The sequence below is a fragment of the Melopsittacus undulatus genome, chromosome Z (genome assembly GCF_012275295.1).
Source record: "Melopsittacus undulatus isolate bMelUnd1 chromosome Z, bMelUnd1.mat.Z, whole genome shotgun sequence".
Taxonomy (NCBI): Eukaryota; Metazoa; Chordata; class Aves; order Psittaciformes; family Psittaculidae; genus Melopsittacus; species Melopsittacus undulatus.
The window spans coordinates 81,322,650-81,337,524 of record NC_047557.1 but is presented as its reverse complement, the minus strand read 5'-3'; the positions used below and the strand labels follow the sequence as shown (position 1 = coordinate 81,337,524).

The following is a 14,875-nucleotide window of genomic DNA, read 5'->3' as shown; positions in this document are numbered from 1 at the left end:
AGCCTTTTACCAGGTGACCCAAGATACACTGAAGCCTCGGCTTAGAGTGCTGCCCTCAGGCCCATGCTTTGTGAGGGGAAAATCTGCTTTAACACCGGCGGGGGAGCTGCGCGCACCATTAGGACGCATACTGTCTGTCTGCTCCTTTCATACCTAGGGCACTCCCTCGCAGCCAGGACACCTTCACGCCACACGGTCGCCATTGCGGTGGGAACCGCCCTCCCTAAGTGTGGGTGGGCCCTCCGCGGCCTCCTCCGCTCTTCGATTGGCTGAAGGTGGGGCGGAAGGAAGCGTTTCCCTGGAGACGGCCGGTCTGGACGACGGCGGTGCCGCGACGGCGGGAGGTGAGGGCATGGTCGGGGCCACGGGTCCCGCTCGGGGCGGGCGGGAGGTGATGGGGCCCCGGGGAGAGAGGGAGCTGACGGGGGGGGGGGAGAGTCATATGGGAGTCGTTTCAACAGGGAAGGGGAAGGCCCGGCCCTCGGGGCCTCGTTGAAGAGCGGTGACGTAGGCGGGGTTCCCCAGGGAGGACAGGGCTGGGGCTGCACTGGAGCCAGGACTGAGAAGGGGGAGGCGAGTGCCGCACTCGTTCCTCCTCCTCTTCCATGGGGTGATGCCGTAGAGCTGGCTCCCGCCCTCGACGCTGGGTCAGCCGGTCTGCAGTGGTCGTGGGGCGCCGTGTGCCCTGTCCTGCCTGTGGGAGGGATCAGCGGCTGTTCTCAGCCCACGGACCGATGGTCTGGTCAGGGTACACCCGCTCGCTGGCCAGGTACATAGGATCATTGTGCAGTGTCTGGTCTGCGAGCTCCCCAGGACCCACGGAATTAGAGCAGTATCTTACCTGGCTTCATTTTCTTGTGTCTTTGTAATAGTCACAGGTGCTTCAGGAGAAAATGTGTACAGGTCGCCTGAAACCCTTTTATGGAGACTAACTGCAGGTGTGTGCAGTTCTGAGCGTGTTCTCTGGGGAGGCAGAGACAGTTCCTAGAGAACTCGGCTTATTACAGAAAAGAAGTATCAGTAACTTTGGTAGAACATGCCCTTTCTCTAAAATTTCTGCCTCTGCAAATCCACTCTTTGAAAAGCATTTGGTAACTTAACAATTGAATTTGTATTAATGACAAGTCATATGTTGTTTCTTAGCACTTTGTCTGAAAAGAAGAAATAACTGCTAACAGCAGTGAGATTGTCTCTCCTGCACCCTGGCTATGCAGGAGCAATGGAGGATTCTGATGAAGAAACCTTTGATGTAGCCATGTGAGTATGCAATGATCCGGGTCAGACTTTCAATAAGCTTATTACTAGTGAAAAGCTCTCCATAGGAATATAATTACACAAATTAATTTACACCCCACTGGTTTACAGATTCTTCCTCTAGGAGAACAAGCACGCAGAATGTAAAGGTGCAGGAGGGAATATCATCTATTCAGAGTTTAGTTGAAGTCAAACTAAAAGTAGCAGTGGACATAGCACTAGGTCTTTTCTGCCTGAGTGATCAAAATAAGCACTGTAAGGCTGAACTACTTTTTTTTATGTTCACTTTAAAATTTCTCTCTCCTTTTCAAGAGCATATGTTGTCTTATGTCATAGATTCTAAGAAGAAACTATTCCTCTGTGTTTAAATCTGCTCCTTCTAGACATTTGAGACCATCTACAGCTGACCTCTGCTCTGGAGACAAGTTGAGAGAGCTGGGTTTATTTGGCCATTAGAAGAGAAGGCTCCAGGAAGACCTTAGAGCAGCTTCCAGTGCCTAAAGGGGATACAAGAAATGTGGAGAGGGGCTTTGGACAAGGGCCTGTAGGGACAGGACAAGGGGGAATGGCTTTAACCTGACAGAGGGGAGATTGAGATGAGCTCTTAAGCAGAAGTTCTTCCCTGTGAGGGTGCTGAGGCCCTGGCACAGGTTGCCCAGAGAAGCTGTGGCTGCCCCATCCCTGGCAGTGTTCAAGGCCAGGTTGGATAAGGCTTGAGGCAACCTGGTCTAGCGGAAGGTGTCCCTGCCCATGTGAAAAAATAACCTGACTTTCATCTCCTGGAGAATATAGGAAGAGTTCATCCCCCACTAAAGATGGGCTGTGAATGCCAAGGAGATCCTATGGATTATATACTGTGGCTGAACAAGCTGCGCAGTAATAGATTTAGCAGAGGGATCGAGAGTCCTGCAATGCTGGTACCAAAGGTTTCTTCCCTGGATTACTTCAGATCTATAATGGGGTTTAATTTTTAAATTTATTCACTATAGAATGAGCGTAGGAGATTATGCCATTTACTTGTAGTGTGTAGGGATGTTTCTTGCATAAGAAAAATATTTAAATTGCTTCTGTTGTGTGGTATTTGTGTATCTATGGAATTTAAGTGGTTCCACAAGATCAAGTATTTCAAAATATTCTCTAGAATGTCTAGAGTTCTGTGATCACCTTGTAGAGTTTACACATCGAAGAGAGCAGAAGGAAGGCTTGTGGTAGCAGCTGGGAATTGTGGGCTGGAAAACAGTTTATTTCTTCTCTTCTAATTACACTCTCTACATCCTTCTCCACCAGAACTGGAATTACCTTGACAGTAATGCCAGTGGAACAGCGTGGGTTTTTTTTTCAATTAGGCACCTTTCTGGGTGAAATAGAGTAGACGCCTGATAACAATAGTATGAAGCAGTCTTATCATCAGTGCTGTGGATTATTTTGTAGGTTGAAACCAGGGAATTAGTAATTTTGTAATTACTAGGCTGATTTGTGCTTAGGCTTTTGTTAACACTTTTTAATTATAACTTTTAAACTTTTATTTCTGCTGTGCTAGTAATACAGCTTTATGTAGCATGGTCTTTCTTTGCTTTCAGCTCCTCCTTTTCTGATGCAGAGTTTGATGCAATTGTTGGGAATCTGGAGGATATCATAATGGGTAAGCTCTGCAAGTAATTGTAGACAACAAGATGGGTGCTTCACATACTGCAAGCTGCTGTTCTGTTGGCAGACATACAGAACTAAAATAGCCCCTGCCTGCTTCATGGCAGCTCTTCTTCCTTTGTTCCTATGACCCCCAGCTTGGTAGAATAAAAAAAGTATATGCAAAAGTCTTTTAGGTGTTGTTTGCACAACAGTGCGCTTATGAATCTTGAAAATTATTCTCTGTGTAACTACGATATGCTGCTTCTTAAATAAGCAGTAAAGATACTTGTAAATCTCACACAGAAAACAGAGTTTCCTGGGATTTTTATACACTCTTCTAAAGGGGATGGCGGAGGCTGAGATGCAATGTTCCTTTCCGCAGCTCTTACCAAATCTCTCCTACCTTGTTTGTTGGAATAGTCTTAAAAGCTGCCATGGTTTGTCCATACAGTTTGCTGTCATGCCTAGCTCTGCTGTAATCTGTGCCTGTCCTGCAGTTTAAACATATCCGTTGTTCTGTCTCTGCTGAATGTTTGGAGCAGTTTATTTTCTCTGTTTCTGCAGCACCCCTGCATAGCTGGAGATGGGTGTCATCACATCTTTTCACTTTCCTCTTTTTGGGACTGTTCTTCCAAGATGATTATGTTGCCTGTAACTTACAGGCATGCATACAGTTGTAAGGTGGCAGGAGCTGTTCACAGAAGGAGCATGGAATGGTGCCAATATCATCATGTGAGCTTAGGCAGTTTTAGGGGCTAAATTCTCAGAACCGTCATGTTACCTGAGAAGTCAGTCTGCATGGAGGTACAAGATACCAAGACACAATCTGTGTCAGTCAGCCACCAGCTGCTTCATGAGAACAGCACATTAGCTTTCTGACCACATCCTTCCCAGAGAGAGGTAGATTCTGCAGCCTCAGTTGCGTAGTGATGTAGTTGAATCTGGAGAAATGCTAACAAACTGATTTTGAATGTGCTATAGTTTAGAAAGCTGAGAATGCTGTGTTTTAACACTGTGTTAAAGCAGTAAGCTCACTGCCCTGGACTTCAAGAGAGCAGACTTTGGCCTCTTCAGGTACCTGCTTAGTAAGGTTCCATGGCAAACAGCCCTAGAGGGCAGGGGCACCCAAGGCTGTTTGCTGATATTCAAGGATCACCTGCTACAGGCTCAGGAGTGTTGCATCCAAACTAGAAGGAAGTGCAGCAGGAGGGCCAGGAGACCCCCTTGGATGGATAAGGAGCTGCTGAAGAAACATAGAGGGGAATAAAGAAGCTTATAAAAGGTAGAAGCAAGGACAGGCAGCCTGGGAAGAATACAGGGATGTTGTGCGGGAAGCTAGAGACCAGGTCAGGAAATCTAAGGCCGAGTTAGAATTAAATCCGTCCAGATATGTGAAAGATAGCAGGAAGAGCTTCTGTAGGTATGTAGCAAATAAAAATCAGACTAGGGACAATGTAGGCCCCCTCCGGAAACTATCAGCAGAACTGGCCACCATGGATTTTGAGGAGGCTGAGGTTCTGAATTACTTCTTTGCCTCAGTCTTCACTGGCAAAGGCTCTGACCGCAGCACCCAAGTCTATGAAGGCGAACACAGGGACTATGAGAATGAAGACTTTGGGCCCACTGTAGGAGAGGATCTGGTTTGAGACCATCCTTAAGAACCTGAATGTGCACAAGTCCATGGAACCTGATGAAATCCATATGCAGGTCCTGAAGGAGCTGGCAAAGGAAGTTGCAAAGCCACTGGCCATCATATTTGAAAAATCATGGCAGTCAGGTGAAGTTCCCAACTACTGGAAAAGGAAATATAATTCCCTTTTTCAAGAAGGGGAAAATGGAAGACCCAGGGAATTACAGACCAGTCAATCTCACCTCTGTGCCTGCCAAAATCTTGAAGCAGATTCTCCTGGAAGGCATGCTAAGGCACATGAAAAACAACAAGGTGCTTGGTGACAGCCAGCATGGCTTCACTAAGGGGAAATCCTGCCTGACCAATTTGGTGGCCTTCTATGATGGGGCTATGGAGCTGATGGACAGGGATAGAGCAGTTGATGTCATCTGCCTGGACTTGTGCAAAGCGTTTGATACTGTCTCACATGACATCTTTGTCTCTAAATTGGAGAGACATCAATTTGATAGGTGGACCACTCGGTGGATAAAGAACTGGCTGGATGGCCGCACACAAAGAGTTGTGGTCAACGGTTCAATGTCCAGCTGGAGACCAGTAATGAGTGGTGTCCCTCGGGGATCGGTGTTGGGATCAGTCTTGTTCAAAATCTTTGTCAGTGACATGGACAGTGGGATTGAGTGTGCCCTCAGCAAGTTTGCCGATGACACCAAGCTGTGTGGTTCTGTTGATACGCTGGAGGGAAGGAATGCCATCCAGAGGGACCTTGACATGCTTGTGAGGTGGGCTGATGCCATCCTTGTGAAGTTTAACCATGCCAAGTGCAAGGACCTACACCTGGGTCGGAGAAATCCCAGGCACAGCTACAGGTTGGGCAGAGAAGAGATTTAGAGCAGCCCTGTGGAGAAGAACTTGGGGGCACTGATCAGTGAGAAAATGAACGTAAGCCGGCTTCAGTGTGCAGGCCAGAAACCCAGAATCCTTTGTGGTGTAATTATACTTCTGTTAACTTTTCTCGTTCCTTAAATGCACCAATATCGCTCCCTCAATGTATCATTTTGATCTGTGGAGACTGAGCATGACCTGGTATACCTTCCCATGTATGAGGAGGTCCTTGTAGTCTAGGCAGATTAACAATGTTAGCCCCAAATATTTTCATGATACTTGATCATACCAGATTCCATCATCTCCACTGGATAAAAACATCGGCTTATGCTTTTACTCATGATTGTAAGGATGAGGTAATGTTTTGGAATCCTGCAGAAATAGTTTCAGCATCTTTTCTCACACCAGGAGTAGCCACTGCACAAGCCTGTTATGCTTCCCACCCTGGGTGAGGGCCCTACTCATCTCACATTGGCAGCAGTCAGTCTCTGAAGGACAGTTTCCACAGGCACAACTTTTTGGGCTGGCTCATCTGTTTGGACCTGATAAGTCAGCCAATATAGGTATCCAGTGTCTGATCATCAATATCAGTATCGATTGTGCAGAAGGCAGTTTTCAGATCATCTGCCTTCACCTCCCTGTTCAAAAAAAGTCAGTTACTGCTGTGCTGTGGTAGGTGAAAGGAACATTTACTCACTGGTGCCACAGTAAGAATCCATGTTGCTTGAAATGCAGAGCAAAGATAACTTTTGGTATTGTTATCTCTGCTTCTACTAGTATCCCTTTGTTTTTTACACACACATGTAATAAAGACTGCTAAGTATGAAATTTCAAACTGAAGGGAAATCAGGAAATGTTACATTTGTGATAATGTGCAAAGACCTTAACTTCGCTCTCTCATGCATAGTGATACCCTTTGCTGCACAACTATATATTCTCTTGCTAATTCAGTGCCCATATTGGGCAGTACCTAACTTCATGGGCATGATCTTCACAGACACCACACAGAGAAAAAACATGAGCTGTTTCAGGAACAACCTTCTGAGAGAAAGAGGCAGTTATGTAAATCTCATAAACAGAAGCCTCTCATTGGAGAGAGAAGGTATGGTATTACTCAAGGTGTGTGGAAGAAATGGGGGTCTTCTAGGAGCTCTGTTAGGAGCAGTGAGAGCCTGATGTGTCTTGCATGCACAAGATTCCCTTCTCTAGTGTGTGTCAGCTTTTACCATCATGAGAAGGTACAGCTTCTCAGGCAGAGGAATGGGAGGTGAAACTGCTTTGCAGTAAAAACACTGCCCTTGCCTGCTGCCAGTGCCATCAGGGTTGTCTGGGCAGAGCAGCGCTGGCCTGTGGGTTGCCTACCTGCCCAGTGAATACAGCAAAAGTTGAGGTCAGAATGTGGTTTGATCAACAGAGCCACATGTTCTCAAAGAGGGTATAAAACCATTTCATGGCAGCAGCATCTCCATACTGCTTCTGGAGGTAGCTGAGAAAGAACTCGGGCAGACGGGATCGCTTCCCTGTCTGCAGGTAACAAGTCCCATAAGCAGAAGAACCAGATCAAGTACGCCCATGTAACTCCAGCTGTTTGCACAGTCTGTCTTTTGGGGATAGGGATCCCACACAGTGCTAACACAGCAGTAGTTCTGGCTGGAGCCTTCCCCCTTGTTAGGTCATTTGAAATGTTTCTCCCAGATAAATGAAACTCTCCCACTGCTGAGGCTACTCACAAAATCTCTCTTACCTACGTTTGTGAAATATGTAGAAACTTACTACCTGTGAGGTGCTACTGCTCCCTCAGATTTAGCTGAGCTTGGCTCATGGGTTGGGAAATGGGAGTAGTTCTTGGAAAAAAGTAGAGTCAGACAGTGACTGCAGCAACCCTATTTCCCCAGGAAAGCAAGCTGGAAGTAAAAGGACAGCTGCCATAGAAAACATTAAGCCATTTTAGGCTTATCTCAGTGATGTTTCTAGGCTTTTAGCTCAAGAGAAGAAATCTGTAAAGCAACTCTGCCTCTCAAGGTTGCTCTGATATGACTGAGACACAGTGACAGGGCTTGACCAGTAGCTGGGGATATGGTCTCGTATTTGTCCCTAATATGGGAAGAATTAAACAGCTACTTTTATTCTCTTTTGAGCTTTGTATCACCCAAGACAGGCCCCTTTGGCCTCCAGTTGTCAATCCCAACCCACCCTTCTTGGCCCACAAAGAAGGGCAAATGCTTTGGGGTTTGCATAACAAACCCAAAGCACTTTTCTATTGGTAAATGAGTTACTGAAAATTAGTTTTTGCCCCTACTCCTTGTTTTTCTTGCAGTGCCACCTGTTCCTCTCTCACACAAACACTATGAAGCTCAAAAACAGATTGGCATGGATTCAAATTAAGCCAGCAAAAGCCCCTGGCAATGCTCTGGCTGTGCAGATATTGCCAAGGTTTCTACCACCTAGGTGCAGATGTTGCATAGTGGTGATGGCACAGTGGTCCACAGTGCATCATCACACCCCAGAGTAGCAACAGCTGAGCTGGCTGAGGTCTTGGACTCATGAGTGTGGCTGATTTGGCTCGGAGTAACTGCAGCAGTTCCTCCCCTGGGCACCCTGTGCTGTGCAGGAGTTCTCACTGACTCCTCCTGTTGCTGCTCTTGCAATAGCTGCTGGGTGGCTGCAGTTTATGGCTCTGGACATGTGGCACTGAGTTTTGGTTTCCTGAATGCCTCTGAATTAGCAGTGGTGGCTGGGCATCACCTGCATCATGAGCAACTCAGCTGTTCTGAGAGCAGGAGCTGCAGAGTAGGCCTCTGGCCTGGGATGGAGCTATGCCAGGTTATCCAGGTGATACTGTCCTAATCCATGAGTCACATTCCTGGCAAGCCCTGCCAGGCACAGGGTTACTGCCAGCTGAGGCCATTTGGTCTTAAAATGTTTTCTGCAACTCAGTTCAGCAATTCAGATGAAATACTAGGCAGGACATGGGGAGACCCTACTTCACAAACTGGATGGACCATCATAGCAAATGATATTTGTGGAGGAAACTGGGACAAAGCTGCTGTTCTAGTGCAATTTTCTCCTTCCAGACATCCTTTAGGATGTTCACCATATCCTTCTTAGTCAGCTTGCTGTTCGTGACTTCACTTTAATGCCTCAGGTACACAGAAACATTGTCACCTTTTCCCTAAGGAATGGAAAAGAAACAGACATAGGTAAGGCATTCGCCTCACTGACAGTGGTGCAGCACCAAAGCCACATCCTCAGCATCTAAAGTCATTAAAATGAGTCATTTGTGTGGGTCTCATTCCCAGTACTATAAAACACAGATGTCAGCCTTTTGTAGTGTGTCTCAAGTGCTCCAAGGTGGACTAAATGGAACTGTGTGAGAGCTTCTACCCAGCGAATACAGAACAGGAAAGCTCTTCCTTGGAAACCTCTCAGGAATTGCTGGGCAAACAGGTCAGGGTTCTGGAAAGGCTGAGGAAGAGATGTTGAAGGATCAAGAAATACTGCTGTGTCCCTGAGAAGACCTTTGGGCACAGTTGTGCTTTATGTCCTGGGTTGGAGCAATCCCAGGCGCAGCTACAGGTTGGGCAGAGAAGAGATTCAGAGCAGCCCTGAGAAGAAGAACTTGGGGGTGCTGGTTGATGAGAAACTGAACATGAGCCAGCTTCAGTGTGTGCTCACAGCCCAGAAAGCCAGCCGTATTCTGGGCTGCATCAAAAGGAGCGTGACCAGTAGGTCGAAGGAGGTGATCCTGCCCCTCTACTCTGCTCTCGTGAGACCTCACTTGGAGTATTATGTACAGTTCTGGTGTCCTCAACATAAAAAGGACATGGAGCTGTTGGAACAAGTTCAGGGGAGGGCCACGAGGATGATCAGGGAACTGGAGCACCTCCTATATGAAGACAGGCTGAGAAAACTGGGTCTGTTCAGCCTGGAGAAGAGAAGGCTGCATGGAGATTTCATAGCAGCCTTCCAGTATCTGAAGGGGCCAACAGGGATGCTGGGGAGGGACTATTTATTAGGGACTGTAGTGATAGGACAAGGGGTAATGGGTTAAAACTTAAACAGGGGAAATTTAGACTGGATATAAGGAAGAAATTCTTTACTATAAGGTTGGTGAAGCACTGGAATGGGTTGTCCAGGGAGGTGGTGAATGCTCCATCACTGGCAGTGTTCCAAGGCCAGTCTGGACAGAGCCTTGGGTGATATGGTTTAGTGTGAGGTGTCCCTGCCCATGGCAGGGGGGTTGGCCCTAGATGATCTTAAGGTCCTTTCTAACCCTAACCATTTTATCATTTTGTAAGTAAACTTTACACTTACATCTGTTCTGTTGAATTTGGTGGTCACCTACAACATTAATTTTTATTCTTGCTTCCTTCTACAATTGGAATAGAATTCCCTAGCAATTGAAAATGAATCTGGGAATTTCACAAATAATTTTTTAATTCAAGAAAAAATATCTTGAAATCTTAAAGTGAAGAATTTTAGTAATTTTATTAAAAAATACGTATTTTTTTGCTGACTTGAGCACCTGAACAAGAAGGTGTTCAGAATAAATCAGCTTTTCAATGAAACATAGAGCAGGAGCACTCCTTTAATAATACTAAGTGTAAGTGAAACTTCTGAGAAGTAATTATAGACCTTGTTAGGTGAATGTATTGGTCCCATTCAATTTTGAATGCTGTCAGAACATGGGCAAATGTGCTGCTGTCCTGTTGACATCACTGTTTAGCTGAAACAGTGCTGCTCTCCACCAGCAGTCTCGTGTCTTCTCACAGATGGGTCAGCAGTGGTGGCTCAGTAGCAGCTGGGGGACTGGTGTGATGGACTCCTCACGTGCACTGGGCTCTGTGGGTACAACAAGGGAGCAGAGGACTAGTGAATATGGGGTTTGTGTTCAGAAAGAATGACTGAACTCCTGTGTGATGCATTTTTGTTGTGACCCAGATGACGATTTCCAGCTAATGCAGAGGACTTTTATGGAGAAGCACTACCAGGCATTTGATGACTCAGAAGAAAACAAGCTCATCTATACTTGTATTTTTAATGAATATGTAAGATACTATTTTCCTATTTTTTGCATGCATTATTTTTTACTTTTCTTGAGGCCAGTCAGGTGCTGTTTTCCCCCCTTTATGAACTACTGGTTTTATATGGAGCAGAGCCAACATGCTGCCTGCTGTCTCGTTCTGACACAGTCATGATCTATGGACAAGATGTTTTCTGAAGGCCTGGTTCCTTGTCCTTTTTTTCACCTGAGAATTTCTATAGATGTTTTAGAAGTCATATAACTCTCCTGAATAGAAATCTAACCTGTTACTGTAGTATATAATGTGTTTAATGTGTGCATAACAATGTTTGTTCTTTTCCAGTAGTATTATTTCATGTACTGGACACTTCAATTGCATTCTTCATGCTAAGCATAATTATGAAATTATACCAGCCTACTACTCAGTACTATCCAATGAATTAAAAAATAATTTGTTACTAGGTACAAATAGCATTTGTTCTGAACAATATTCCCAGAAAAAAAAAATATTCAGCTCTGCCTCAGTGGTGGTCTAGCAACTCCCAGCCAAGGAATCTCCAGTTGTTTGCCCAATGAGGATAATACAAAGTGCCAATAAGGTGTCATTGTAAGGAAGATGTGATGTTTTGGAATCTGCTCCTGAAATTTGTTATGTGATGTTATAGGGGTGGTTTGTTCGGGTTTTTTCAGATCCATTTAGTAGAGAAATACATTGAAGAAAAGTTGCTTGAACGGATTCCTGGTTTCAGTATGACTGCTTTCATAATGTCACTGCAGTAAGTGTCTGCTTTGCTTTTGATTGGGGATGATTTATGAGCCTCTTAATTAATTCTTTTTATCTAGGTTAAAGCTGGGGTTTCAGAGTTCTCCCTTTTAGAAAGAGGTTCGTCATGAATTAAAAAAACAAGTATTCATGCAGGCAATGACTGACCACTTTCTTGCCTTCAGCATGTCCTGCTACTCTGAATTTCTGAGCTGTCATGCTGAAATATATCAGATTTTAAGGGACAGGAAGAGAAATCAGAATGAGAACACTGGAGGCTTTTCATAATCACTGTCACTTTGAAGCCAGACCTTGAAAGGTTCCCTCTTGTTTATCACAGGTATGGTGTGGGACACTTAAATAGCCTGATAGTCCTTCAAGAGGCATGTGCTGAAATGCTTTTACTGAAATATTTTTTGTACAAAATATTCAGAGAAGACTTTGGTTTGTCTTAATCATTGCATTTGGTCACTTCAGTTTAACCAATTTAATGAAGAGATCACTTTTGTAAGACCACTGGTTTTCCCCTTGAATAAGAGAATCAAATGTAGGTGGGAACTGAGTATCTTAAAATATTAGATTCTTTTTTCTTGTAATAGGACATTACAAAATTACTATGAACTCACTTAGACTGTTTAAGTTAAAACTTCTTTTAAAGAAATTAATTAAATTTAATAGAATATTGAAAAACAAAACAACAACGAAATAACAATAAAACAAAACCAGCTTAAACTATTAAAAAGTCTTGTTGAAATATTTACAAGGGCCTGTAGGGACAGGACAAGGGGGAATGCCTTTAACCTGGCAGACAGGAGATTAAGATGAGATCTGAGGCAGAAGTTCTTCCCTGTGAGGGTACTGAGGCCCTGGCTCAGGTTGCCCAGAGAAGCTGTGGCTGCCCCATCACTGGCAGTGTTCAAGGCTAGGCTGGACAGGGCTTAGAGCAGCTGGATGAGCTTTAATGTCCCTTCCAAGGCAAACCAGTCTGGGATTCTGTGACAAGCTGATAAGGGAGCACAAGAACTTTCTTCCAAATGTTTTCATCAGAAGACCTCTACCAAGTAGCATCAGCACAGTCCCTCACTCTTAAGGGATGTGTATGATTCCATGCCTCTCCCCAACCTTTCTCACAACTGAGGTACTGTCTGGCAAGTTCAGGGCTAGGTAAAGGCTAGTTGAGTGTTAGTTCCATTGACTTACAGGTCAGTTTCTTTGTCTGGATTTCAGAGACTGATGTGAAACAGTTATGTCTTGGATTTAGATAAATGTAATGTATTAATGTACTTGGATGTGAAATACTGCAAGATAATATTTGCTAAAGTTTTGCTCTATTTTAGACATTCTTGTTTAAATTTTGATACTGCCATACTAATCCCAGTATCCACTTTTACCCACAAGCCATTTTAAAATAACTTTCTCACACAATTTTCTAATTCCCCAAATTCTTCTCTCTATAGACAGCACAAAGATGAAATTGCAGGTGACATATTTGATATGCTTCTCACATTTATTGACTTTCTGGCTTTCAAAGAAATGTTTCTGGATTACAGAGCTGTAAGTATGTCATGTTGTTTATTTTCATTGGTATAATGGCTGTTGGTTTTGTGTATCTCTGAGAGTACCAAAGGTCATGTTACTACAGTATGCAGCAGTATTTATTCAAAAGCTATATCAGGGTCAAAAGGAAAAGAACTTCACTGAGTGGCTGCTTAAACACAAACCACACATTTAATGATTTCTAGAAAACATGAATGAAGCTGGTATGTGGAGCAGTTCTTCAGAAACATACTCTTTGGGCATCTTTGAACACTGATTTCCAACTGAATTTCAGGAGACACTTTCTCACTGTGAGGGTGACTGAGCACTGACAGAGGTTGCCCAGGGAGATTGTGGAGTCTCCATCCTTGGAAATACTCAAAAGCAGTTTGGACACAGTCCTGAGTGGCCCTGCTTGAGCAGAGGGTTTAGACCAGGTGACCTCAAGAGCTCCCATCCCACCTTGACCATCCTGTGATTCTATGATACTTTTTTCTCTCCTTCCCACTCCCCACTCATCCAAACTTAGCTTTTCAAGCTTATTCCATTTGTATTTTTCTTCCTTTCTGTCCAGGCTGGAGAAACAAACAAAACAAAAGTATTAAGATTTTGGGATAAGCTTTTTCCTAGGGAAATGCAATACATGTAAAGGCTCTCTAGTCACACTACATGTCAAGCCATGTTTGACAAAGGAGCAAAAGAGTCAAAGTTGCTGTCAGAGTTAAGCCTTCTGACGCCTCCCGCACCCCTTACAGTGTCATAAAAATGAGGGCAGGTTGAAGAGGTAGTCTGTGTCTCAGCAGCAGGTGTAGCTTCAATTAGGGTTTACACCTTTGAGGTCTCCTGAGAGGCAGACCACAGAAGCAAGATCTCCCTTATTCTGTGAGTGCTGCCTGGGTGTTCTTGACTGATGTGAGCAAGAAGAATCTGCTCTGCCCTGGCTAGCAGAGTAACGGTGACCTTGCTTGAGGGCTTCCTGCAGAACCTCTTCTTGAAGTTTGGATTCACATTCAGTCTCAGATGCTCAGGTAACATGTAATTTTATACTGATTTGGTGCAGCCAACAGAATGTGTATTGCCTGTTTTAGTTTTTTAACTGCTTATTCCAAACCAGCATTGAGTCACAGATACCTTTTTCTCTGATGTTTCTAGGAAAAGGAAGGCCGAAGTGTGGATTTAAGCAGTGGGCTAGTAGTGACTTCACTAAACAATTCATCAATGTCCTCCTCCTAGAACAGTTTATGCAATTCTTTGCTTCTGCAGATGAAGAATCCTGGAACTTTAAAGGAATCCTGTTGACATATTTTGTTAGAGCTAAAGTAATGGTTTACAGCTAAAATTGAAAATATCCTGTCACTGTTTTTATTGAAAGACATTTTAATTCTTTTCCTGTTGTAATTGTTTCAATTAATTACTTCAGTCAGTGGCAGTGTGAGTAGAGTGACATTCTGCTAGGAGTTCTGCTGTATTTTAAACAAGGCCTCTTGTTAATCCAAAGGCCACAAGTCACGGCTGGGGGTGAATTCTTCTTTTGATAGGGAATTGTATCTTGGTGATCCCTGCAAGACCTCTCTGCCTCTCTGGGCATCTGTTCCCAGGATAACTCATCCCTCTGTGACACTCCTATTACTCATCCCTGTTTCAATGTATTTTCAATCAGGCAGAGGGGCTTTTTTTTAAGAGATTAAATGTCTCTATATAATGAACTACCTGTGTGCAAGCCTGGCTTCATGTTTAAGAGTTTTAATGTTGTCATAACAATGCATACAAAGGCTAATTTTCTTACTGTTATCAATTTTATATATATATATGTATATATGTATCTGGTTGTGGAAACATGACTCTTCATTTCACTCACTGAACACCAAGCAAAGACTGGTGTGTCAGGGACTGATGCAGTTTGTCCAGTTCCTTTTCAGTTCACACTTTCCATTAATGCATTTACATTTTCTGAGCCTGCCTCTGTTCAGGAGCTGTTAGACCTTCTCCTGTGTGGCGCATGCAGTGCATTTTGCAGTGTGGTTCACTGTGCTCCAGCTTTCTGGTGTAGCAAGATCTGGAAATAAATTGACTTGTTTCATCTGTTTTTATTAGGCTGTATGAGGAGGGTGAAAATGGAAGAGCTGCTGTATTTGGCTGGGCATCACTTCTAGTTCTG

The 14,875-nt window shown here is 44.2% G+C and overlaps 1 protein-coding gene across 1 annotated transcript; it reads left to right on the top strand.

Annotated features, from left to right (window-relative positions):
- Positions 1–279: 279 nt before the first annotated feature.
- Positions 280–14,428, top strand: ARL2BP (ARF like GTPase 2 binding protein). The gene is made up of 7 exons (XM_005152308.3): positions 280–344; positions 1,144–1,257; positions 2,835–2,896; positions 10,337–10,443; positions 11,109–11,194; positions 12,639–12,735; positions 13,870–14,428. The coding sequence occupies exons 2-7, from the start codon at positions 1,220–1,222 to the stop codon at positions 13,948–13,950; spliced, it is 471 nt and encodes a 156-aa protein (XP_005152365.1). The 5' UTR covers positions 280–344; positions 1,144–1,219; the 3' UTR covers positions 13,951–14,428.
- Positions 14,429–14,875: the final 447 nt, after the last annotated feature.